The sequence below is a fragment of the Chamaea fasciata genome, unplaced genomic scaffold (assembly GCF_029207755.1).
Source record: "Chamaea fasciata isolate MVZ Bird 193981 ecotype frontalis unplaced genomic scaffold, bChaFas1.0.hap1 SCAF_5, whole genome shotgun sequence".
Lineage (NCBI taxonomy): Eukaryota > Metazoa > Chordata > Aves > Passeriformes > Sylviidae > Chamaea > Chamaea fasciata.
In genome coordinates, this window is record NW_027094090.1 from 46,751,880 (window position 1) to 46,778,983 (window position 27,104).

At 36.6% G+C, this 27,104-nt stretch overlaps 1 protein-coding gene across 2 annotated transcripts in view; it reads right to left on the bottom strand.

Annotated features, from left to right (window-relative positions):
* Positions 1-1,374: 1,374 nt before the first annotated feature.
* The window catches only part of BLTP3B (bridge-like lipid transfer protein family member 3B), a 48,777-nt gene continuing 23,047 nt past the window's right edge, over positions 1,375-27,104 (bottom strand). Inside the window, exons 7-21 of one of the 2 annotated variants that reach the window (XM_066183442.1) lie at positions 26,760-26,930; positions 25,323-25,503; positions 23,906-23,989; positions 21,605-21,787; positions 21,384-21,502; positions 19,460-19,601; positions 18,539-18,732; positions 15,132-16,630; positions 14,480-14,655; positions 12,527-12,663; positions 11,679-11,829; positions 7,428-7,684; positions 5,180-5,288; positions 4,104-4,270; positions 1,375-3,410 (exon numbers count right to left, since the gene is read on the bottom strand). In XM_066183442.1, coding sequence (XP_066039539.1) covers positions 3,285-3,410; positions 4,104-4,270; positions 5,180-5,288; positions 7,428-7,684; positions 11,679-11,829; positions 12,527-12,663; positions 14,480-14,655; positions 15,132-16,630; positions 18,539-18,732; positions 19,460-19,601; positions 21,384-21,502; positions 21,605-21,787; positions 23,906-23,989; positions 25,323-25,503; positions 26,760-26,930 — 3,696 coding nt within the window. In that variant the 3' untranslated portion in view covers positions 1,375-3,284. Of the gene's footprint in view, positions 3,411-4,103; positions 4,271-5,179; positions 5,289-7,427; positions 7,685-11,678; positions 11,830-12,526; positions 12,664-14,479; positions 14,656-15,131; positions 16,631-18,538; positions 18,733-19,459; positions 19,602-21,383; positions 21,503-21,604; positions 21,788-23,905; positions 23,990-25,322; positions 25,504-26,759; positions 26,931-27,104 lie in introns of those variants that run through there. The other variant, XM_066183444.1, reaches the window with a different exon arrangement.

The following is a 27,104-nucleotide window of genomic DNA, read 5'->3' on the forward strand; positions in this document are numbered from 1 at the left end:
AGAGAAAAAGATATTCATTTATTCCATCTGATGTACTCTCTAAAATGTGCAGATGACAACAGTGAGCTGAAAATCCACCTGAAGCATTTTGTGATATTTTAAGAACTAAACCAATGTCAGCACGTTATTTTATATAGAAACCATTGTGTCCATCATAACTTACCTGAAATCTGGTCACTGTAGGGAGTTTGCTTCTACAATACTTACATAACATTTGGTACTCTTGTAATTGTAGATGTTTAATACAAGTCTTTACCTTTATTATCACATTCTCCTTACATTTATTATAAAATTATTTTGAATAAAGGTAACCATTATCATGGCAGACAGAGGAAGTTTTCTGCAGCTAGTAGTTATCCTTTAGAGATCACTTGTGATCCCAGATTAAGACTCCCAAATAATTTCTTAAGTGAGACAGTCTGCAAACAGACATGGCTAATGGAACTGGGAAATAAAGGAACTTGGGCAGAAGGGGCCCAAGCAGGTATGATCTCTACAGAACTCCCCTTTCACCAGGACTTTTATAAGTAATACTATAAGGCCACAGAATTTTGATTTAAAACTGGTGCTTACCAACAAAGTTAGAGTTGCAGTAAGAACTGGAACAGCACACACCAGAAAGATTCAGTGACTAAGCCTGGGAAAAGGCACAGCCTCTTTCAGGTGAGCTGATGGGAAAGCTTGATTAGACATTAAACCAGCATTTCTAAACAAGATGAAGAGTGTTAAGCTAAACTGCAGATCAGTTTAAATTTCCACAGAAAATATAAAACAAAACACGGTAACAGTTTTCCTACCAGACTTCTGGGGTCAGTTTTCCATATACAGTGAATCTCCAAATTATGTTCCATATAGGTCTTTGCAGAGTAAAAGCAAGATGCTCTACTGATAGTACAAACTTCTGTCTAGAAGGTTATGAACTCCAGCAGAGCCTTGAGGGTAAATTAAGCCTTTTTTTTTTTTTAATTCTGAAGCTTTTCCTAACTATGTTTAGTATAACCTACTAGAGCCTGGTTTAACTTTGGACTTTCAAACATTAATAAACGAACTCTCCCTCTGCGGGTTTTTTCAACAGCAAAACACATTTCAGAATGACACAGTACTATCAGTCTCAGTATTGTCAAGCTTACAACCAGGCACATCAAGCTCCTCTGAAATGTCCACAGGTGATGTTCATTACATTTCTACTTCATGGCCATTGATGTACAATGGCCATGAAGTAGAAATGTATTCAGTTATAATGTAGTGCTAGGAAGTGATACCCTGAATTTCAACAACTGTACTGAGAAGGGCTCGTTTGGGCTGTTATTTTGGATTTGGTTTGCAATAGGTTTTTCTCAAAAAAAAACAAAGTTTATGCAGTAAAAAACCCGAGGCATTTGATATTGCTATTTATTTCTTTTTAAAAATTAGATAATTCTCAATGTAATATTCTAGCAACATGCTACTAAGCACTCTATACATTCCTTCTTCAGAATAATTCCAACTAGATCTTAGCAAGGATAAACCAAATAAGAATTTCTTTAATAGTACCAACCAGAGTTAAACCAAAGGAGAACTCCTCCCCTGAATCTGACGTTACATTTATGTGAAATTGCACCACGCATATTTAATACTGTGTTGTCTTATACAATTATTCAAATACAAATGTTTAGTTTCTCGAATAGAAGCATTGTGTGTATATCTAATTCGGAATATTAAAATAAAAATTTCCATGGACATTAAGAAGTGTTTCAACTAGGGTTTCATACGTCAGGCTTTAAAATAGTGCCTGAACCTGTTCTTCCACAGAGCTCTTGATTAAAATCTACACATTTTCAATAACTATTTCCAGCAGTGCAAATTATGTGTCCTCCAAAAAGTTTTAATGAAAACCATTTTAATTAAAACTGGTTTGACAGCCTGAATATGCAAAGTCAAACCACAGGATACTAAATACTTTTTGAGATTTGTTTGCTTATCTACAAACAGAACTTCCCTCCAACATCCCATGGAGCAGAAACAACTGTGGTAGTAAGTACAAGATTTTCATTTGTCAGATTCAAGGTCACTAGTTAAATTATTCAGTCAGCTTTACTTCCAGCAAAGACAATCTCTTACAGGCATGTATGGTTTTGTGAGTTGTTTCCTAAATTGTTTAGAAGCACACTTATAGTCTCTATTTTACAGTGTTGTGCTTTTTTACTTTTTCATCTGTACCGGTTTTTAGCTGAAAATTATTGTTCAATTTGTACAAATCATCCATAATTTAAACTGTACAATTACATTTCATGTAATCTCACAATTTCATTGGGTAATGAAGAGATTTTCTACAGGTTTTTATCAAAAGAAAAAGCAATATACAACTAATAAATCCCAGGAGGATTTTTTCCCCCTTACAAGCACTGACATTACTTATTTAAACACACTGAACCAAATCCTTGGGCATGTCTGATGAGTTGTGCAGGAATCAGACATGCATGCAAAATGGCTCAGCGCTCACCTGTCACGAAGGACCAGATCCTATATCAGGGCTATATCCTCTTCAAAGAGAAAGGAAAAATAAAAAGTGAATGTCTAAATTACATCAGCTGTACAGATACAGTGGACCTTCACGCAGAAGGAAAGCCCAGAAGTATGCCCTCTTATTTAAATTCTCCAGCATTTACGGTTTTATTTTAGGAGTGCCTATGGAAAGGATATATGGAACTCTATAGCACCAGAGGATTATACTTAAAATCCTCTTGGGGAAAATTACACTGAATGTAGGGCCAGTTTAGGGCTGGTATTTTAATTTTCAGTAGCTATACTATTCTAGAGGATCTAGCCTGTATCATCATAGTGCAAATGCAACCTCTGGTATAGATATCTTCTGGCAACAATCAAACAACAAAACCTTAGAAAAAGAGGTACACCTTGTTAGTGAGGCGTGGTACATGGACTCTGTTATGTATCTAGGCACCTTCTTTCATTGCTGAACCGTCCATTTTCAGAAAACATTTTAAAAATAACATTTCCTTTGATAATATTAAAAGTAGATGACATGATTTTTTCCTCAGTAAATTAATAAAGTACAGTACAAACTGATTGTTCCAAAGTCATTTCAGTTTAAAATGGACTGAGAAAAGTTACAATGTTTAATGATAATTTCAGAATTTGGTTCACAAACTTTTTTTTGTAATGAGAAAACTTTTTCTGTAGGCAAAAAAACCCTCCCATTTTCAAGTGATTTGCAGACAGTATTTTTAGGTGCCACCACCACCTGCAGTTATGATGATGATGCTTTGCACCAACAGAACACTGTCCTACTGATGTTCAACATTCATCTTCTTCATGTGATGGAGCAGGGCATCTTTTTCCATTTGGACCTCAGCAAGAGCCATTTTGGCTTTGGCTAGTTCCTGTTTCAGACATTCATTTTCTTCAATAAGCTGAAATGATCAGGTTAGAAAAGAAAGCTATTAGTATAACTCCACACTGACAACTTTTTCCATTACAGTAACTTTTAAAATAACAAATGCTCCCATTTGTTGCTGGGCAGAGGTTTGCTGAGGCTGAGTCAATTGCAACTGATTCTCAGTCAGTGAGTGTATAACATGGAGAGAGTTGATGCAATTAGCTCAAAAGGTGGAATAGCCAATGTTTCAGCTATGCCATTTCCATTCTGGAGTGGAATGGAAATGACCCAGGATTCTGAGCTCTAGGCACAGATTCTTACCCAGTGAGAAAAACAGCCAAATTTTTGTGTGGCTTCTGTCATCCATTCAAAATCGAGGTATGAGTGAAAGATCAGTAAGGATCTGACCAAACAGTCAAATCCCTTGTCTTTGGCAGATGTGTTGTACAGGAATGAGGAAGATGGGGAGAAGAAAACTCCCTTACAGAACTCCCTCTGATGTAAAGGAAAAGAATCAGTGTGTAGTGTATTATTACACTATTTAGAAAGCAGTATTAAATTGCTGAACCACACTATAGAATCCACGATCTGTATTTTCCATCTCAAACAGATTTCTAAACCGAAGTGTATCACAGGCCCACCCCCAGATAGCCTTACAATTATGATTAATAATGATTGTAACATAATTTTGAGGGGGCAAGGTGAAGTCAAAATGAATTCCAAATACCTCATTTTTAAGGAAGTCAGATGAATCCCTGCTTGATTTAGGTCTGGGTGTTTCCCAAGTAGTTTGCGTGGCTTGGTCCTGTGTTTTACGTTCAACAGATCCCACTGCTTGCTGCAATGTACTGCTTGAATTCTTCATCTTTGACACATCATTTACTTTTTGATTGTCTGTATTACAGAAATAGTGTGCAGGGGTTTTGTAAAAAAATTTTTTAAGCTTTGTTCTTATCAGTAAAAATTAAACCCACCTATAACAAATATACTTATAATATTAACTATATTGATATTTGCCTCTCAAAATCAAAGTTAAGAATAAAATTTAATTAAAACTCATAACCTTTTAGAGGAAGAAAGAAACAATATGTAACTTCCAGCCTGAAGAAAATAAACACATTTTTATACCAACCTGTATCATCACACAGAATATGCACTCTGAATAATCAGAAATTTGAGAACTATTAATATTGCTATTAACATACTGTCTCCAGGTCTCTCTGAAGACTGCATTTACATTTAAACACATAGTGAGATAAACCTGCAGAATCAAGATTTAAATTAGAAAATAACTTTAATTACTTGGCATGAAAGAAACTTTCTAGCATTTGTAACTGAAGTGGACTATAACAGCTGCAAAAATATACTGCTGTACATCAAGGGAAGAAGTCAGGGTCATGGTTTTACAGTAATTTCTACTACTACCTGCAACACAGAACAACAAAGATGGTAACCACCTTGGTAATCTGTAAAGAAAGGCCATTTTCTTGTTTGCTTTGTAGCAACAAAGGAAACCTAAACTTATCATGATGAAGTGATACGCACTGATGAAGCATATCCTGATGACATTATAAGCATCTTTTTATTTCTGCCAGGTTGATTCAACTGTGGGTTCTCACAGCTAATACACTATTCAATAAGGTAATCTTCCTTTTTGTGACTACATGTAGAATTATGGCATATGGCAACACAGCTTGCACAAATTACCATCAGTTATCTTTTCATAATTAGTCACATGTATGCACAAAGGAAAAAACAACAGGATTATCGAATTGAGATATGAAGGTGCAGGAACATACAAACCTCTAATGAGGAAAGTGCCATCATCATTTCTTTCTATCCAGAGTATATCAATATGCAGTTTTATGGGTACCAGCTCCGATGCCTTAATATTTTCACGTGGACTGTCATCCTAAAAAATACACATAATAAAAAATGAGTTTATAAGGAAATCAAAATAGATAATTAAGATGTTTATTTAAACATAAGTGGATTTAATGAAACTTGAAGGGGAATGTTTCAGCCCAGAATTTTCTAATGGATCTTCACTAAACTTTGGCTCCATTTTCCCCCCCCCAAGGGATTGTATTAAAGGCTCAAAATTATCTCTGGAATAAGTCTGCTGAACTCAATATATAGTCCAGCTAAAATACTTCAAAGTGTTTTTACAGACATCTCAATAAGATTATACCCCAACTCAAGATATTTGTTAGCTCAGGAGTTCTCTGAGTCACAGATAAGAAGCCTGTGCTATATCTGATTTTCCCTTGAACTATTTAACGGCTGAATGGGTAACGCTATCATTCTTGAGCAGATTTTGTCTTTTCAGAATTTAGTTTGGGATGACACCAGCTGCAGTTTAGTTATACTACTGTATTTAACAGAAGAGAAACTTCACAAATTAATTCTTCGGGCAGTCCCTATAAAGTCTTTATAGTTCATTATTCCTGTCAAAACAGTAACGCAGCCAGTATAATCAGAAACTAGACATATCACCATGAGACGTGTACCAAGAAAGTCGTTGAGGTATAGCTTCTAAAGTTTCTTGAAACAGCGTTGAGATTGCAGCAGAAAATGCAAACAATAAAATAATCCTTCTTAAATTCCTCCCTTGCCATGAAACACATTGTATAAAGTCTCATGCTGCATTGAACAGGCAATACAGCACACATTTGAACCATATCTTCTCACTCTCTAATACCCAACAGCTCTATAGAAATGAACCATCTCTAAGTGAAATCTGCAGTTTGTCAACCATCATGAGTAATTTCACCATGACTTGTGTGCACTGCTGAGTGAGCACTTTGGTGCTTTTGCTGCCAAGTAGAATCTTGTTGCCAGCTTATTATTGTACATTCTCCATCTCAAGCAGCTGCTTTCTCAAGAACATTTTCCTTAAGTCTGCCTTCCTGCCAATAAACCAGCACAATCCTGGTTTTAAATGCAAATAACTATATGTAAAGACTTTGCTATTTGCATTTGGGCATTCATGTTTGTGATCCACTGAAATCCAAGGAACAGATCCACAGCTCTTACAGAAAATGCTTGTGCTAATCCCATAGAGAAGGAACAGCTCTAAGAGTGCCCAAAGATCCTCAGGGGATGGAAGGGTTGTATCACTGAGGGAATGAACACTGATGCATTTTGAGTAGGACACAAGACAATTGCCTTTCCAGTCAATAATGATCTTGAGAGAATCAAGACCTTAGCCCCAGATGTAGAACTGGAACTGCTCTTCCAATCCTCACCTTGTCCTAAGTTTGTATGGGTGATTATTACTGTCCAAAGCAATGTAATAATTACTTTTGTTTGTTTGTTTGTTTTTCTTTTATTCTACACCCCTCAAAAAAGTATCATTATATTCAGTGGTTGGGCAGCACAGAACTCACCATCTTCTTTAAATGTCTGAAAGAAAAGTCCCCTAGAAGACTTGAGCAGAAGTGTCCTCTTAATGTTTTACTGTTAATATTTTAAGATACGGTGCTGAAAAATGCTTGCATTGTTTAGTATCTGTTTCTAGGTAGAGCAGAACATGACATTTGGGTTGTAAGAAACAGTCTTCAAGTGGTAATGGAATTCCATAACCCTTTTCCTTATTTTGTTCAGAACTTTCATTGCAAGAACTATCCTCCAACTAGGAGAGATAAATAACCTTTAAAATCCATGGTTTGTAATTGAAAAACCGTATCCTTTGCTAAGCAAAAAAGCCCAACCAGAAAAACCTACATTGTGCCTCTAGACACTTGATCTACCTTACATATAAAATTCCCAGACACTATTGCTCTACAAGAAGGATTTGGGAGAGGAGGAAAAAAATATAAAATATTAATTCATACAAATAGCTTGGTCATGCAAATAATTCCCCTCCAGGCATACCACAGAGCTAACCAAATCTATGGATTTTAAAATTACTTTAGTGTTATCTAAAGACCTTCCAGAGTATGATAGCAGTTTCTTTGAAGTTATCTGTATCCAGATTAGTAGTTTATCATCAAAGAAACAAGAACACAATCATTTTTTAGAGCAGCCAAGTATCTCATTGTTAACATACTTTTAAATTAATCCTTGCATTAGAAACTTTTATCTTCATAGGCATCACTTCTGCGACAGTTTCATCTTCTAGAAAATGCTGAATGTTTGTGAGAGAAGATGTTAGAAATTCAGCACTGAAGTTCTCCACATGACACTGAAGAAACCCATTTTTTACAGCTAGCAGGGAATGTACAGCAGCACTAGGCCCGCTTTCCCATCTCAGACTAATCTCAGGTGATGAATTAACAGGTCCAGCCACAGATTTACAGTCAGAACCTGTTGCAAAAAGAAAACAAATTTGCATTAAAATTTTGCAGTGTACAAAAAATCAATTATGATGTAATTATTTCCACCTCTATTGTCCAACTGATTTTCCAAAAACTACCATAGAGTTATTATTCATAAAAAAGCAGTGTTGCAAATACAGAACTTCAGAGTAAATTTCTAAGTATATCACTTCGAAGTACAAAAATAAAGAGTACATATAAGGGCTAGTCCTTCACTGTGACAAGAGAAAGGACAATGCAGAAGTATCACCATCTACAAAAAGAAATATTTGTTTCCTTGGTGCCTTGATGATGGAAAATCAATAATTTTGCATATTTTTCCACTAAGTCCTTAAATTTCAAGTCAGAAAAGCATTAAAAGCATTTCACTCTCTCAGGAGAGCAGGTATTTTCATGGAAAGGCTAAACTGCCCGACTTAGGAACCATAAACAGCAATGCAGTAAGATAGAGAGCATGACCACATATGCATTACTTGAGTGGCAACAGACTTCAATGTTAAAAAAAAACTCTGGCACTTTCTTGCTAATTTCAGTATCTTTAATCAGTAAGGGCAATTGCAACATTCAACCTAAAAAGTTCTAAAAACCAGAATTAACTAAAGTAAACTAAAATAAAAATTTATGGTAACCAGACGGGGGGGAGGGGGGTGACCAGTATCCATTTCTTGTACAAAACAGTTACCCTATGGGATTCTCAAGTCATCTCATCACTATGATGGCTGACCTACAGAAATTATCTCTATGACAAGAAGCACAATCACAAGTAACTATAGAAAAAACAAGCACTGAAGCTTGAAAGATACCTCAAGAAAGAAACTCAAGAAAAATCAACCAAATTATGTCAATTCATCATGTAACAGACACTGCCTAGAGCTACAACAGCCTGACAACATAATTGATTTGGTTTCCTATTTGTACATTAACTGGGTTCGTCTCCCTGTATTTTCTTCAGTTCATCGATGACCTGGCATAGCAGCAGAGTCAGGACTTACGCAGTTATCTACTGGCAGTGGAGTCAGGGTAGATGGATGCACTGTTGATCTGGGCCGACAAAGACCAATGGCAAGATGAACATGAGAATCTTCAGCCTCTGCTGTGAACCAGAATTTCTCCCTACATTACCTTTGTGAATAGAGGTTTCCACAACACCAACAGCTCCATCCTTCAATCTTTCCAATGTTTAAGAAGTGCTCATATTCCTCTTCCCCACAAAAACCCACCCCAAAATCCAAGCAACCAACCAAAACCATACTGCAAGTATCAACGATCTTTTTAGGCTCAGTCCAGACAGAAGCGAATAAAACTACCAGCAGCCCAGGAGAGAAGAGACACTCTGCAGATAGAAGAACAATGACCACTGTATTCAATTAATCTCTGCAACTGGTTTGGGAAACTTTGTTTCCCTCAAGGATCCATATAATTCCCACACATACAGGTAAAGAAATAAGCAGTAGGTGCCCTAAGTATTTCTAAACCTGAAAAGAGTGCCTGCATCATTGCTGGAAGAATCCAAAGTAGAGAAAAAGAGCAGAGGAAAAGACCACGCATTCAGTCTCAGCATTGAGTCAATTTTAGTTATCTTGCAGATGCATGAAACAGGCAGTATCAAGGGAAGATGGAGTAAAAATGCGTTTAAAAATTTGGAAGCTGCAGTGAGCTCCTGTTGCCATTTCACAAACATGTTCAGCATGGTAAGACCTCAGTAAAAGCACAACTCTCCCACACCACCTCTGCTATACTCCATCCTGCCTTCCTTTGGTTTTGCGGACAGGCAAGACTGGATAAAGTTACAGCCCTGCATCCAACCTTGCAGGGAATTGCACAGTTGCCATGCAGCTCTCAACTAAGTCCAGGTTTTAGCTACATTCTTCCCTTTTTACATCTACTGCATTAACACTATAGTAGATTTTAAATGGTTATTTTCATCCAGAACATCTTGTAGACTGTAATTATAACTTGAGTATTCACTGCATTGCACAGTTCCTCAGGTTACTGGTTTCAATTGTTAATGCAGCACTTGAGAAAGTTTTATTAAAGGTCTTGAGACCTTTTATTGATATATTATCATACACCTTTGCTTTTATTGAGATATTATCGTACACATTTGCTTTTATTAAGATATCACACACATTTGCTCATCTGTTCCTTTAGTTGTATTCTGTTACCGTTAACACTTTTAAACAGTCTTTTTTGATCTGATTCTCAAGCTTTTTCCAAACTTTTTCTCTTTTTTGTTCTAATAGAAGTGAATATGGGACACTGGGAGCAGCAGCAGCTGCAGAAAATTCCTGACAGTACAGAAATCACAGTGGAGAGAAAAGATCAGTGGAGAGAAGATGTACATTACAGAATAGGAGTGAGCAGCAATGCATGAAAAACCAAAAAAAGTGTTGTTGGCTCACCCATTCAGGTACCCATGAGAAAGAGAAAGGAAGAGATATGAAGTGGAAGTATTTGGAGATTCCAATCATGTTATACTCTTTGTATCCACAAAATAATTAGACAGTGCACAAGCCTCTCATTATCAGCTGGGAAGCATTATCATTATCAGAGGTTTGAGCTGTAGATACACACAAGAGCAGGAAGGTGGCATGTTCGTATTATTTACTCCCTCCGGCTTTTACAGAGGATATGGCAGATAACCAGACATCAATTTGCCTGCTGTATGAACTGAGGGTCCACCATGAGTCTTCCCTGCTGGATCTTCCCCTAGCCTTCAGATGCCTGAATATAACATCATGCAACAGCTGCTCAGGCAGCAGCTGCTGGCAACAGCTCAGCTTACCAGTAAATGGGTTCTTTAGCCAGGGCATCAGAGGCTGTACCACCTCTGAAGCTGTAGCACCTCCTGAACAAAAGCCATGCTGATAGAAGGTTAGAATACAAAAATGACAGTCAACAGCTGCTATAGCTATTTCCTGGGAAAGGATCTGAACCAGAAGCAGGTGCATTAGGGATCTGCCCCCAAAACCCTACAGTGCAACAGAGCTTACATCCAGCAATCCATGTTGAAGACAGAGGGGAGCAAAGCAGACTGTGACTTGAGCTGCCACGTCAATACATCATGCCAAGAAAAACACTTCATGCACGAGAACTCCGTTTTCTGGCAAAGAATGTATATATTGTACTCATGCCCAAGAACAGCTCTGACAAGACACTGGTGGATCTAGCTGTGCAAGTATCTGGCATGAAACTACACTCTTTGTATTATGCTTAAAAAAAACCAAAAAAAACAACCAACCAACAAACCCCCCCAAATAACAAAACAAACAAAAAACCCAACCCAAACCAAAATCAGTTGTCTATCTTTGAAGTTCATATTTACTGAAAGAGGAAATTTTTAAAATTTTCTTAAACCACATATTATAAGCCTGTTTAAACTGTGTGTGTCATTTCATCCAGAGAAACTGATCTTGAAAAAAGAAACGTTCCTTCAAAAGAAGGTGCATTAAGCAAAGTACTATTAGAGTCATAAGGGAGTTCCACCTTCACGAAAGAGTAACACAATGCAAGGTGTCGTGGTTCCACCCTGCCAGCAGCCAGACCCCACGCAGCCTCTCACTCACTCTCCCACCAGTGGGACTGGGGAGAGAACTGGAAGGGTAAAAGCCAGAAAACTCATGGCTTAAGATAAAGAAAGTATAATAGGAAAAACAAAATCCAAAAACATAGCCCCACACCAGTCACTATGAAGACAATTAATTCTACCCAAACCAAAACCAGCACATAATGCAGCTTATTTCATTTTCAAAAAAGCAAACTAATGACCAGACTCAATGCAATGTGCCTTTTTACCCACATGATCATACACAATTCCATTTATTTATTCTTCCTTTTTAATGTATGGCAATGAAGAAAGAAATCAGAGTTCTAAACCAGCAAAGAGTGGTGCTAATCTAACATAAAACTGTGTTTGCATTTTTATTTACTTAGAACAAATGTTTCCAGCTGCGATTTCACCACACTGAATTGCTAGTTCTTACCAACAGTTCTGTTGCACAGATACTGTCGAACACCAATATTTCCTAGTTGGTTTGGTATCACTTGGTTGACCTGTAAGCATATTTCTGTGTCTTCTCCTCTGATGTCAATTTCACCATTAACACCAAATACTTGAAAAACCACAACAGACATCTGTCAACAAAATCCAGATAAAACAATATAAGATTATAAAATGAATTTACAGTGATTATTGTTTATAAGTTATGTCTCAACCTTTTCCTTCACAAAAGGAAAAAACCCTTTGTATCCAAAACCTTTGCTCACAGAGAAGCACAAACTTTTCTCATTTTCTTCTTCTTTTCTTTTTGTACACATTGGCTTTATAATGGATTGCTCAACAGCCTGTCCAAAGACAGACACTTATACCCCACTGACACCAATTCAGAACTGGCTAGAAAAGCCATGAAAGTGAGATAAGAGTTTCCTTACTCTGACAGAGAAGCACATGACCTATGTAATACCTGAAATGTCAGGTATCAGACATTACCTACAACTGCATTCAACTTTATGCATATCATAAACGCAACCAAGCACTTGCAGTGCTGAATCAGACCACGTTAAAAAGCTAGGATAGGCTACTAGACTTCGGCTATCTGCATAGCAGTCAGCCCTTTTTCTGTATTTACTGGGCTGAGTATTTTTTAAAAGAAGTAGAAGCCACTTCTAAGTCAGGTTTGGTGTCAGAAGATGTGTGTCCATCACCATTACTACTATTTTAGGTTCCTTTTCCTAATGATATGAAAAATCACCTCTAAAAGGAACCATTTTAGTTCTGTTTTAAGGTTTAATTTATGGAATCATGTATTTTAATGGAATACAATATTATTACCATTTCTTCACTAGTCTCATGGGCATTTTCTGAAGCAGCACTCATGGCATCTGGAGATGATCCATCACAATTTTCAATCACTGTGCCTCCTTCGTGGACATTTTCTGATGGGCTTTGATAGTTTGTGGCTGTAATACCTTCCATATACACATCAGAAAAAAATCCAGAGTTAGCACAGCATAACCTGAATCACTCCTACATTAAGAATAAAGTCAGTGTCATTTTTTAACATGAGCTGAATGGCTTATTTAACCAATATTTATGAGGAACTGCCAAATCCATTCCTCTTACAGAGAGTTCAAAGTTCTAAATGCTAATTAAAAGTAAAGCAAGATATAGTAACAAAACCAAAACAGCACTCTATATGCATTGTTAAAAAAAAGTGAATGCATTTTTTAGTCTTCCAAATAAATTAATATAAAAGTGATCTAGCCAGTACTAAAAAATCCAAGTTGTATATCTAAAATACTGCACAGTGCCTTTAGAGCAGATGTATGTACGTTTACTGAAGTAAGCTACATTTATTTTCATTAGAGTAATCATGATAATGTTTCCTTGACAACTGGAAAGCATAGATACTTAACCTGCAGCTAAATATTGTTTACACATGCTAAAAAGACATATAAAGGTTATTCAAAATGAAAAATTTATTTTATGGCATACTCCCACATAAGCACATGCAGGAATACTCCTACAATTCAAATATATAACAGGCTTGCAAGTGAAGGAGTCTTCTTATTATTGCTCTAGACTGAAGAGAAATCCTACAGGAAAAAAAAAAAAAGTCAGCCTTTATGTGTGGAGGCAGATGAGCCTGCCAAGCCTCTGCCCTGGAGAGATGTCCCTCGAATGGCATGTGATAAGCTCATCTCAAACCTTCCCGGGAGAGATAATGCTTAGATCAGGAAGTTCTCCCTGGTCATGGCGAATTCCCATAACGCTTCGATATACCCATGTAGATTCTTTCTAACCCATTGGTTTTTCCCCTTTGGTACCACTCCTGCTTTCCCAGATAAATAGCCCAGCTTTTGCCCTGTTCAGTTGGGAGCTGTTGTCCCTGGCCCACTTTGCAGGGTGCTGGACAATAAAGGCTACCCTGTGGAATGGCCATAGGCACTCCTGTCTCTCCGTCTCTGAGTCAGCCTGGGATTACCTCGCAAGGCAGAGCTGAAATCACTACTAAGAGTTGAATCACTTGCAGTCACAAGCTGTGCCTTGCTGAGGTTACCTGCCGGCCGGAGAACTGCCCAACTACCTCTCTCTCTGGGAAGGTTGTGGCATTCTGGGTCAGACCAGCAGACCCCCTTGGCCGTTCACATTTATGCAAATTAGAATTATCAGAAAAGAGTAGCAATAAGGTCTTCTTACTCTACTTCCTGACATGAGAAAATTATTTCATCAGTATATGCAAAGATGAGCAAAAACTGGACAAATACCTGCTATTAGACAGTTGATGCCTGGGAACCACTCCTTAAGGGATGAGCTGCAAGGACACTACCAAACCTGTCTGCCTGGTAATTAGCACGATGAGCATTAGTGAAAACTCGTTTCTTTTCCATCCACTTCTAAAATGAAAGCTTCTTTACCACTTCAAGTGTAACACTGATTCAGGCTACAACCTGTAAATACTTGCAGCCAAAGCAGCTGCTTTTAAGCATAGCAAGGAACAAATTCTGCTTAATTCAGATTTGCAACACAGCACTTCAAGGCTCTTACTTTCCTTAAGAGAGGAAAATTAAGCAGTGCTAAAATTAAATAGTGCTGCTTAAATAGCGCACGTTATTGCTTTCCCCTGAAGTGATATATGGTGAATATGCTTGGTATTATTTGTGAAGGTCACAGAAATAGTCTTCTGAATTATCGGGATTTGCTGGACTAGAATCCTTTCAAGCATGACTTTAATAACAAATAACATTTACATGTATTGCTTAATATTTTGCTAAACCTACTTACCTTTCTCCAGAAAGCTTTGACTATCACTTCCATCACTCTCTATCAAATGATCCTCTAGCATCATACTATCAATAGAGATGGTATCCAGAGAGACTTGTGAAGGACTTCTCTTCATATTTTTGTAAGAAACAGAGAATGCGGGGAGGTTGGATGAACAGCGTTCCTTAGGCTTAGCACTTTTAAAATACAAAGATATGAGGACATTATTATTTAAAATTAAAGGAAATACATAGAAGTTACTTAAATTTTTTTTTTTTCTAAACCAGGTAAGATATAAAAGAAAAAAATCTGATTATCCAATAATCCTTTGATAAGAAAAAGAGGTAAATGTAGAAACAATATACATTCATCTAGGTATTTGTGTCAGTACTTCCTAGCATTTAAATCAAAACTAAATAGTTTAAATCAATTAACTAACACTTCATTTTAACTTTCACTGAATGCTAGATACTGCATAACTTCTTACAAGCTTTAAAATTTTCATCTACTAGAACACAGAATCACAGAACAGCCTGATTTGGAAGGATCACCGAGTCCAACTCCTAAGATATTCCCTTCCTGACTGCTGAAAGTACTAAAAGTCTGTGGCAAACAAGATTGCTAAATATTTTCAAAGAGTAGGAAAACTGATTTAGTATTAAATCTTCTATACCTTGAAGAAGACTGGGATGCAAACATTTTAACTGAAGTCACTTTGTCTTTGTTGATTTCAAGCTCTTCAGATTCTAAGGCAGTTTCTGTTTCCAAGTCAGTGACTTGGTTAGGACAGCCTTCAGTTGTGCCTTCCTGTTCATTCAACTTATTTGAGAATATGTTTCTGTCATCCTCTTTATCAATGAAAAATTCAGTAGAATCTTCTCTCTTATTTAGAATGGATACTGAATCCCTAGGATTCAAACTACTTTTCTCACTTAGAGGTCCACAGACCTCTTCCGAATCACTTCTACTAAAAAGTCCACTGCTTCCTCCTTCACTTGTATCTCCCAAACCTTTATCTGATGCATCATCGGAAAATGACATTGCTTTCTGAAAATCTGTATTACTGTCTGATTTAAACAAAAGAGGATCTATTAAAATTCCTTTATTAACTTCAGCATTCAGAGGCTTGCAGTCATTTACATAACCAAAATTAGTAATACCAGCTTCCATTATCTTACTACCAACTAATTTACTCTCTGAAGTAAGAGTTTCCCCATTTCCCACAGGAGAGAGTTCTGATGCCACAGGACTTCTTTCCTCCTCAACAGGAGATTTACAAGGGTTTCCCTGAGTCACTGGATGGAGCAGTAAGGCTACTTCCGTACTTTTCAGTAGAAGCCCAATGCAGACATCTGTTTGCTTTGCAGGTTTTCCCGTCACTGCCTCTACATCATTCCTTAAGTTTTCCAGGAGCAACACAAGAGATTCATGGAGAAACAGCAAAAAAAGATACTGGTAGTGATTGATCTGCACTCTTACATGTTTTTGAACATGAACAAGAACATGTACATCTGCATCAGAGGAAGAGCTTTCAGAAAGCACTCCTGAAGTCTCAGACATTTGAATGCTGTTGGTCGAGGGCTCAGTCTCACTGCTGTAATACTCCTTTAGAAGTTTCTTACGTTGCAATCTATTAGAGAGATCACTAGATTCACTTTTTGGAATGTTCAAGGCTGCCTGATTATGGGATACCAGCTCTTTTTGCGACTTTGCAAATCTTATTGGCTGGCAAATCCAAAGTGAAAGTGGGAAAGAGTCCACAAAGCTTATTGGTCGGCCTTTCCCACTTTTCATTCCTTCATAATCTATCCAAAACTGGGAAAAATGCATGGCCCAAACATCAGTTGCTGCAGATGTTTTTAATGCATACTTATTCAGTTCTGGGATGATATAACCTTTATAAACATCATGCATTTTGGTATCTTGTTCATGAGCATGTCTCTGGAAGATTGGATGTAAAAGATTAAAATTTTTGGGGGACTTAGGAAAAGTGGTAAAAGTTCTACTGAAAAATTCAGAGTCCTTGAAATTCTGAAACAAAGCTTCTAGATCAGAGTGTCTGCAGTTTGGTGAGCATCTGGTATTTGTAGCAATCATCTCTGAACTTTGAATGGAAAGTGCACGAGGTTGATCTTTATGAATTTCAGGTTTGTTTTCAAATGGGATGATGATCTGCAAGGGAGAAATACATTTTTTCTAGTTAAAAATATGTAGATTAAGAAGGTATACAGTGAAAGAAACAAAATATGACAGCCGATACAAAGGAATATAATTATAGTTTTATGAGAAATCAAGTACAGTGACACAGAATAGGGATAAGTCGGGCTCATAGACTATGATTTATATTCTCTCTCATTTTCAGGAAGGATGCTGTGGCATCAATATTTGTACAAAAACATAAGGGTCTCAAGCTTTTCTTATCTGAAGGTCTTAAATTTAGTTCAACTATATTAGGTTGAAGGGGCTCATTTCTTCAACTGAAGCAGATTGGTAGAACATTTCTTAAAGTGTTTCCAAATTTTGCAGCTTTGAAAAACGGAGAATTATAATTTGGAGTTCAATCTGGCATGTCAGATAGGGTTTTTCACCATACCAAGTACTACAGTATTTTATTTTTATGTTAAGATACAAGCAAACAGGTGTGCTAATACAGCTAATATTCTTAACATTGCAGAATATAGATCAGGTATTTTTGACAATTATCTGATAATCATAATACATTTGTTTCATCAGGAAAATAATAATATACTTCAACTCCTAAAAAACAACAAAATAGTTCAGCACACTGTATTTAACTTGCGTATTTTTAGTGCACATTTTAAAGTAAATATATTTTACATCAAATCCTAAATCTTAAATTGTTAACATGAACCTTGGCCACTCTAGTTTTGCTAATATCAGTGACATTGCCTTCTATCACAATATTTCCATTCTGAATCTAGAAAGTGGGAGTAAAAAAATCACCCCTAAAGACACTTAAAGATTGGGGTAATGAAGCTTCTTCATTTAAATACAAGGATTCGGAAAAAAATAACCAAATAAAATAATCAACTAAATTGTATGTAAACATCAATTCATTATTTGCTAGAATAAAAATAATGCTGTTAATACAGGGGTGGCATAATTAATATAAATCAAGGTTTGAGGGAGGTAAGAATACTTTTACCCTCTCGTAGTTTAGTAGGCTATTCACATATAATAATTCAATACCAGATCAATCTATATTTGCAATTTCCAGTTGTTTGCTCTTAATAACAGTTATTATTCAGAACAAACCATGTCCTTGTAAAGTTCCATTAAGAATGTAGCAAGAGCTTAGAAAGATATCTCTCCATACGCTGACTTTTTAGAACCCTTGAAACCTCTCCTGTGGGCACCACTGAAAAGACTCGTTTTGTTCACCTCTGAACCTTGGAAACCATGAAATGCCCAATGCAAATGGGAAGGTTGGGAAATCTATCTGCTCAATAATCCTTTTTTTACAAAGAAGAAGACAAGGGAAGCAAAATTTTGATCTTCAGCTGCATTAACAAGCACTACTCTTCTGGAATAAGCATACAGAGAACTCATTTACCTGAAATACACCAACAGCCAGCATGAAACAGAAAACTATGAGAATGGGTTTTGGAGAAGGAAATAAACCTTCAGATGAACTGTTTTCTTTACTCTAGGGCATTCACCAACAAGACAAAAGAGTTTTGACATAATACAACCAGAGGAACAAGGGAACCAGAGGAACAACATCTTGCACTAATACAGAGTACAGATATTAATTTTCACTAGTTATTTTACTTTAGTGCTCAGTTTCTTTTTAGTTCTGCTCTGTCAAGTTCACTGACCACAGGGAAATAATTTGTTAGTACTCCCACTCAGGTCTTCAATACAAAACCAAAATACCCAAACCAAAATACCAGGACACAGACGATGGAGTACAGGAAACAAGATGTCTGTCTTCAAACAATCATATTCTGCAGAGTTTTTTAGAGAAGCGTTTCTTCATTCATTCAGATATTTGTAAGAGAATAACAGAAGAAACAGTCTTCCAAGGAATCACAAAACCCATTCTCAATGACAGCGTACCTTTAACATTAGTCCATCCACTCTCACATCAACATGTTCATCTGATTTTGAATTGTCATTTAACTTGTACATGGCCATGAACTGAATAAGACTCTGTTTCAAATCCAACACAAACTGGTTTAGCCAAAGAATACTTCTCTGATCCAGGGTGAACTGTAAAGCATTCAGCTGTCCATACAAATTTGGACATGGAACTAAAAGAGAAAAGAAAACAAGACCATGAGAATAAGTAAAATGTTTATGGGTTGGGTTTTGTTTGGTTTTTAAACTATTGCAAACTTACATTTTCACCAGTACTTTTCATCAGAGAACGAACAGAAACCTGGTCCTTTAGTCTCAAAGAAGTATTAATTGTTAGGAGGTACCTGAAGAGATGCTTTGTTCTCTCACTCCAAGCAAGTAACTGAATGTTTGAGTGTAAAAAAACCCTAAGAATAGAATGAAGTCTGAAGAAATGGGGAGAACATTCTCATTACAGAGGAAGGGCAAGACCACAGAAATTTGCTGTCCTCAAGTTCCAGCCCCAAGAAAACCACTAACATTTATGTATATAAAAAAGGCCAGTCGCAGAACACATTCCTACTAATAACTCCAGCAGCTCTTTGTTGCCTTTTAGGTATTACTGCAATAGTTTGAGTGCTTTTATCTAGTTGAACAGTGAAATTGTAGAAACAATATGTGGATGGTGGAGAATGAATAATTCAAGTGCCAGTAAAAATGCTGCAGGTGTTTTCAGACTGAAAAACCATGTCTTTTAAAAATAGCATTAATAGGAGTTTGCCAGGAGCAAGCACTGGAAATGGAGCAGTCTTGTGCTCTTATCCATTTTAGAAAGCTGTTACCTATTTCTGAGCTTTAAGCTTCACAAAGGTGAAAGTAACACACAAAATTTATGCTTCAGTATTAAAAAACAAATCTTACTAGGAAAGTCCTTTCCATCTGGGTAGTAATATTCAGTGAATTCAATATGAATAGCTGGCATTTCTGGTGGAAGATAAAGTGCCTTTTTATTGCAAGAGATCAGAGCTTTAGGGGAAGAACGACACTGGTCTGCTGTTGAAACCTGTAAATGATAAAAGATTATTTCATTAACACATTACATTTTTATGAATGATTTAAGTGTCTGTAGTTGCACAATACTGTCCCTAGTAAGGTAACATTCCACTGTTCTTGGGTATAGGCCCCCATACAACACAATACAAAGTACAACACAAAGTGCTAACAAACAGTGACACTTAAATGCCTTGTAGCAGAAATGACTCACATAGAACAGTTTAACAAGAAAACTGTTTTAAAGGTACCAGATCCCCTTCCTTCATAGGAGGCAAGAGGCAGCAGGTCACTTTCAAAGGTGTTTAGCAGAAGCCTAGAATGATCTGATTTTTTTATTGCAAATACTACAGCTTCTGTTTAAGCATTTATGCTTGGATGGAGTGTATTTCCATAGTCTGATCTAGATAAGGGATAGATAAACTAGATAAGTTTATTACACATGTTAGGTAGTTCTTGTATTGTCTTAAGAACAAATTTCAGTACACAAATCAACTCTCAAACTGTGAAGCAGTTACTTGTGAAGCAAGGTGTTCAGCATGCACCTGGCAGAGATGTGTATGCTTGGAAAGGCCTGAAGGTCTGCTTCACAGGAGAATCAAGGTACTGTGGAACAGTAATCTCCATTCCTGTTTCCTTAGAATGTAAATTATGAAACAAATAAGAAATCAACATTTGATATATATTTGACCTTAAATTTCATTGAATGTGTCCTAGTTTAAAAAGTATGTTGCCAAAACAAAGCTTTTCCATTCAACAGTTAGTAGGTCAAACTGCTAGTTTGAAATTACCCAACGTATTCATATTGAATATATGATAAGGTCTACTAGAATGAGTTTCACTGGAAATGATGAATACATGACCTTTATAAACCTGCTTCATTCTATGTAGCTGCTTTCAAGAGGCAAACACATCTGCATTAACACACACAAAAATTCAAGAAAAATGATCTATTTAGAAAAATAGCTTTTAGGAAATTGCATAGAAATGATGACAGTTTAAAAACTGTGTATGTGTTTGTGTAGAGAGGAGGAGACAAGCGCAGAAGTCAAATGGAAACATGAACAGTACAAAACAATGGTATAAAACCACTTCAGATCCAGATGAAGGCTCCCAGCAGCAATCTGCAATCTCCCACAACACCAGAAGGGATATGGCAGAACAGTCTTGGAAATTGGAAAAAGAGCAAGAAGAAATCACGATGACAAAGGACACACACTAAAGATTTCAGTTAGGACCTGAAACTCAGAGTAGATCCTCCCATATCACTACCATTCTGCCTAATGGAGACACACTCCTCTATTTCATTTGCCTCAGAACAGTCAATCTGGACCACAACCAGCAACTAAAACTACTCATTCTAACAAAGGAGAGGAGGATGGAAATGGTAAAAGTATCTGCTCAAAATATCACTGGAGAGGGAGTGGTTGGAAGAAGATTTTAAAAACTTAATAAAACCTCTTAACAGTTTTTAATATACTTTAAAAATATAACAATAAGAAAAGCATGATATATAAAACCACATATTAAAATACTGGGCACGTAACATAGCACAATGAAAACATTAAATCTGAATTCCAAATTCGTAATTCAGAGAGCAATAGAACTTTGATCTAACATATAATTGTGATAGGATCACGATTTTAACAAAGCAGATGCAGGTCCATAAAGATCTAATCCAATAATGAATGGAAAGACTCATTAATTTCAATGGGCTTCATACTGTCCCTTAAAAACCACAGTCATACAGTCAAGAGTGGAGTAACTCCAGTTTTACTGACTTAAAGAAATGTACCTGATATATATTGAAGTCTGCAAGTCTAACCACAATAGGACTAGACATCAGTTTGCCCTTTGGTTGTTGGGAAGATACAGAGGAAGCCCTAGATGTTCCTTTCAGTATCTGTTCCTTGCCTGTAAGAAAGAATAGTGATGGAATCATTGAAAAGAACATTCTTTTTTTTCATAGTTTTAGTATTTCATGGAAGCAGAGATTCAGTGATGTAAACAAAATACCTGTTTGTAGGTTCTGAGGAGATACAGCAGGTGGTGATTTGGGAGGAGAATCTATGACCTGATCCTTCACAGCTTGCTTAAGCAATTCAACATTGTTTTTGAATTCATTTAGTAATTCTTTGGCCCATCCACTTCTGGTTTTAGTGGCATCACTATAATGCATCCAGTGATCACAGCTGTCTCCTGCAAATAAGAGAAATGGGGAAAATATTAGCTCATTTGAAATTTTGCTTTTAACAGGATAACAAGTTTCCACTATTTCACAAGTATTCTTCGAACTATAAGCTCATTGCATGCTGTAATTATAGAACAACAGCAGTCATACGAGATATTAAAACAGAAGTTATATATTCCATAAATCAAATCTCAGCACTTCACGAAATCACTCAGAATACAGCATTACCAGCTGCCTTAAAACACCACTAACACTCAAAACATCATTGAGTATTTTCAGTTCAGAGAAATCTTATGACACATTAATGTCATAGGTGAGAACATGCAAAAAAAATGTTCAATTGAAAAAAAAAGTGAGAGCAAGTACGATGTTCTCATGCTCACTTTTTCCAAGCTTATCTTTCCTGCCAGAACTGTGTCCTAAGACGTTCCTGGTCCCTTTCCAGAAATGTATTCTTTTTGTCTTGGTTCTCTAGCACCTTTATGGCACACAAACAACAAGGTAAGTTCAAGAAGTGCTGCAGCACACACAGCCTTAAAAATCAATCCCACTGGAAATTCTTTCGTTCCTGTTTTCAATTCCAACATGTTTCTGTTGGTCAAGCACTCAAACCTCTGGAAGAAGTTGCAATATCTTCAAGTAGTCCCTGTAAAGACATTCTACTAACCTGTTCAATAACAAGGATGCAATAACAAATAACTTCTATCAGTTGGTACATCACTCTTTACTACCATGTGAAAATTTACTGTATTTGGGACTTAATGAGTTTTTAGATACTTATACTGGGGATGAGCAAATATGTTTGCTATTAAAATAGGAAAATGATTTTGGAAAAAAATGTGATTTCAAGTCTAAATGCAAATATTGCAGAATTAAAGAAATTTTTAGGGTGAGGCCTATCACAAGAGATGACATTTTTTCCCACCCTTCTTCCTTAGTTATCTTTGTCAGTTATTCACATTTTTATAGCTAAGAAAGAAGACAAAGGAACAGGGAGGAAACCAGAAAGAGAACAAAAGGACAAAGATGCATTAGACTGAAGCCCATGAAACTGGGATTCTCCAAAACAGGGCTAACATGGGGTTCCTCCAAGAACACGCAACAAACTCTGAAGGACCTACAGGACTTTGCTAGCAAAACCATAAGGAAAGCTCTAACACCCCTTCTGGGAAGTCAGTTTGGGCAGCTGACTCTCTGAAGTGCATGAACACTAACATCAGCAGCATCATGCAGGAGCAGGGCAACAACATCCCTGTATGCAGTTGCACAGCTGTGATCTCGTTAGGATCACAGACACATGGTGAGACAGCACAAACAACTGAAATGCTCCAAGGGATGAGCATGGGCTTTTGGGGAGCACGAGAGCACACGCAGGGCGAGACCAGTGGGAACAGATGGAGCTCAGCCTTGGGATGGATCATCAGCCAAGAGAGTGTTTACAAGTTTGGAGCAGAGGACAGAACAACATGGATGATGATGTTGTGGATTTCTGCTCCAGATCATCCAATTAGGAAGATGATCAGACCCTTTTTCTTGTCACATGCTTTGTAATGTATCATCTTTTTAATTTTTTAGATTTCTACTAGATTATTTATGAGAAATGTTTTATTTGTAAGAAACATTTCTTTGGAAGTTGCTAACATTTTTTTAATAACATTTTTTAACAAAAGGCTACACAATTGAATCACTACACACTGAGATTCTCGTTCAGCAAAATAACATAAAAAGCAAAACACTGATTGGAAATGGACATAAAGTGATAGATTTCTATATATGAAACAAATCTAACAGATTGATTCTTGCAAATATCCAATTACTTAATTTTAAATATGCAATAATGCCTTCCTCTGTCAATACAAAATTCCCTTCATGTTAGAAATGTGTAAACACTGTTCTGTTAACAAAACAGTGAAAAGCATTTGGCCTAAAACAGCTCATTTGCAGAAATTAAACTGGTTCCCAGGTTGTTGCTCTTCTTGTCTTTGCATATAGAAGGAAGTAAAAAGGTGCATTTCAAATGGTTTGAGCACAATCATCCAAGTTGTATACATGTACACATAAATTTTTTTAGCATTCAATGAAGATAGTTACAGTCACAGGTAATTCATAAAATACTCATTTCATACCTGCTTTGTGAAATGGATAATAGTCCACTGTTAAATAGCTGAAGGAAAGCTGCATGGCCCCTCCCGTAACACGTCTGTTTGGGTCTGTAAAACAAAACAATGCTTGGCTCTGTGGACATTGCATTTAGCATGTTAGTTCTCATGTTGTTGCAATCCTTTAAACACCTAGCAGCTACTACTTTCTTCCCTTTACTGTCTTATTACAAGCTCATTATCTTCACTCAAAATTTTCATTCAGATAGTCTTCACTGGTTTCTAAAGATCTGCCTGCAGAATTCTGTACTCAGTCACTACTTACAGACTGCATACTGTTTTCAATGCTATTCAAAAGACAACACTTTGAAAACATATTACTGCAGTTTTTCTGAAACAAACTTTTTACACTGAATATATGATTATGATCAGTCTTTGAAGTCAACATTTACTTTCAAGAATACTATGTAATATAATTTTATTTGACAAATATTGCAGTAAAGGGGTCTTCTGAGAATCTCTTCTGACTTTTTCCACTGTTGAATTTAAACTTCCTGGCCAAAACTAAAGGACCAATAAAAAGATCTCACTAGGAGTGATAAATTCCAACTGCCATAGATACACTGCATGTAAGGAAATACATCTATAGCCAATGAATCTTGTGCTCTGCTGCTCTGAAAGTGTCTTTCCTATTCAAGGAAATGCATTTGATAAACCCTGCGTTTTTCATACTCTTCTTCAGCAGACCTTGTATGTTTTCATAAATTTTTCAGTGACTAGCCAGCTTCTTGGATATACACTAATATCTCACTCTCCTATGATCACTTCTAAAAGGCATGAAAAAAGTACCCTTTTTTTCTCCTTTTTTTTTTTTCTGATTCTACATGTGACTACACGCGATAGACTTTTGTTAGAAAGAAGCAGTACAAGATTTACACACAAAATTTTAAGGTCACAGGACACTTGTTCCATTCTTTCCATGTGCTGCAGACCATACCAAATTGTCTAAATTAGTAACACAAAGAAGACTGCTCTTTTACTACTCTATATTTATAAGAGTAAGAAGTAGATTGTATAGTGAGCCCTTCAAACCACAAAAATGTTGCCACTGCATTCTTCATAACCCAGTTAACTTATAAAAGAAAGAAACCCAGCAATAACAATCAGACTAATAGAATCAGTTCCTAGAAACAGAAAAGGCACTAGCACTTTTAAGTTTTGCACTTATTCTAAAATAATTATATTTAATAATTAAATGTTGTTCTAAAAGAGCCACCTCAATAGTTTTACATGAGTCCACAGACACTGGAGACAATTCTAACTGTTCCTCTAAACTAAAGTCTCTTGAGTTTATTGTATTATTGTTCTCATTATTGTATTCCCCAAAACATCTCCCCTAAAGACGATTATGATTCACATACATGTTACTTTAAAAAAAAATTACCTTTTTCTTTAGAATGGATATCATCACATATATGTAGGTCCAAGTGGGAAATTACTAAGTGGTAAGAAGTTTCCTTAACATCAAAATCATTAAACAATTTTACTATTGCATCATTTTGATCGGGTGCTGCTGTTGTCTGGTGCGCTTTCACCTGCTGGGAGCTGGGTGCAGGGACGGAGCTCTGAAAAAACATTTAGCCAATCACATCAATTTATAAAGTTTATTGCTTCTTTCAATAAGTATCCATCCATTTACACAAAACAGGCATTTGAAAGAAGGAAAAATCTGCACGATATGCATTCCCCCTTGGAATCATTACTGAGATTTAAGTGTACTGTTTCAGCATAAAGCTAAGTTGAGCTAATGGATGTGTGCGCTGTACTGCAGTGCCACTGCATCCCCCATTCCTCACACTTCCTTACACTCCTGTCACTTGCAGCACTGGTAATTTTCTAACTTTTGTTGCAAGCTGTTCAGGGAACTAAATCAACGTTGGGCTCCTTTCTGCTAATTTAGCTCCTCAAGCTACATCACGATAGGGTCAAACACGAGTTTGCCAGTGTCAGAGAACAGGTGAGTTGCAAGTACAGGGCTCTGAAGAATCAGAACCTCCCTGCTCAAGAGCAGGTAACCATTAGAGTGCTGTGGCTAAACCTTCACACCTCAGCATAAGGCATCAGGGCCAGCACAAGAACTGTTACAGTACACTGGCTTTATTCTAAGAGGTTATCTACAAATGACTGTACTCAGTAAACAATCATGTTTTATTTTATAGCACTTCTATCAGTGTACTCATCCTGCTTCTTCACAGACAAGAAGAGGTGCCTCCCCTCAACACCCACAAGGCACAGTTGCTCTAGCCTGCTCTGTGTGCTGAAGAACACCAAGATTTACATGCAGCATCAACAGCACAGATATGCCAGCAGAAATATATTTAAAGCAGAATTGGTTTTCATTATACACTCCAATGAGAGCTGCATGAAGGTAAGCTCTTAATAAAAGCTTATTTTTCAGTACCATGAGAACAGGACAAGCACTTTAAATTATTATAGTAAGCATATCTACCTAAACATTAAGGTTACCTTAATGTGTCTTAATTATTTAAAATCATAACCATAAAGTATTTGGAGAACAAATTTACTAAATAGTCAATAAGGAATTAAGCAAATACAGATGCCTTAACACTCTGTACATGGATAAAGAAATTAAACTTCTTTTATTTTCTGCAGTTAACACCAATACACAAAATCTTGCAAAATAATCTTGCAAAATAAAGACTATTGAAAACTATGATTCATTCCCAGTGTAACTTAAGATATACAGCTGAATGAAAATGAGTAACTGAACATTCCCTAAAATAAATTGACACAACTAACCACAGTGTGTTGTACTGTAGAACACCTGACAATGATACAGTGAGACAATCAATTCTCGTACCTGGGCTGTTTCAGAAGCCAAGCTTTTCCTCTGTTCTGCTGATTTCTCTATGGCTTCACTAAGAGATTTGGCATACTGCACCATGGCTTTCAATTGGGAATCAGTCAAAACCCACAGCAAATCATCCAGAATCAGAACCAGTTTGGATGCCACAACATTACAGTCTTTTAACTGTAAAATAAAAATTTGAAGTTGAACTAAGGACTTACATTTCTTATATTAAGTACATGGGGTAAAGAAAAGCTGCATGCAAAAAGCAATAACAAATATTTGTTATTTTAAATTTCATTCCTCTCATTAACTAAGAAGTACCTAAGACACAGTATATTTATGCCTCACTCTATG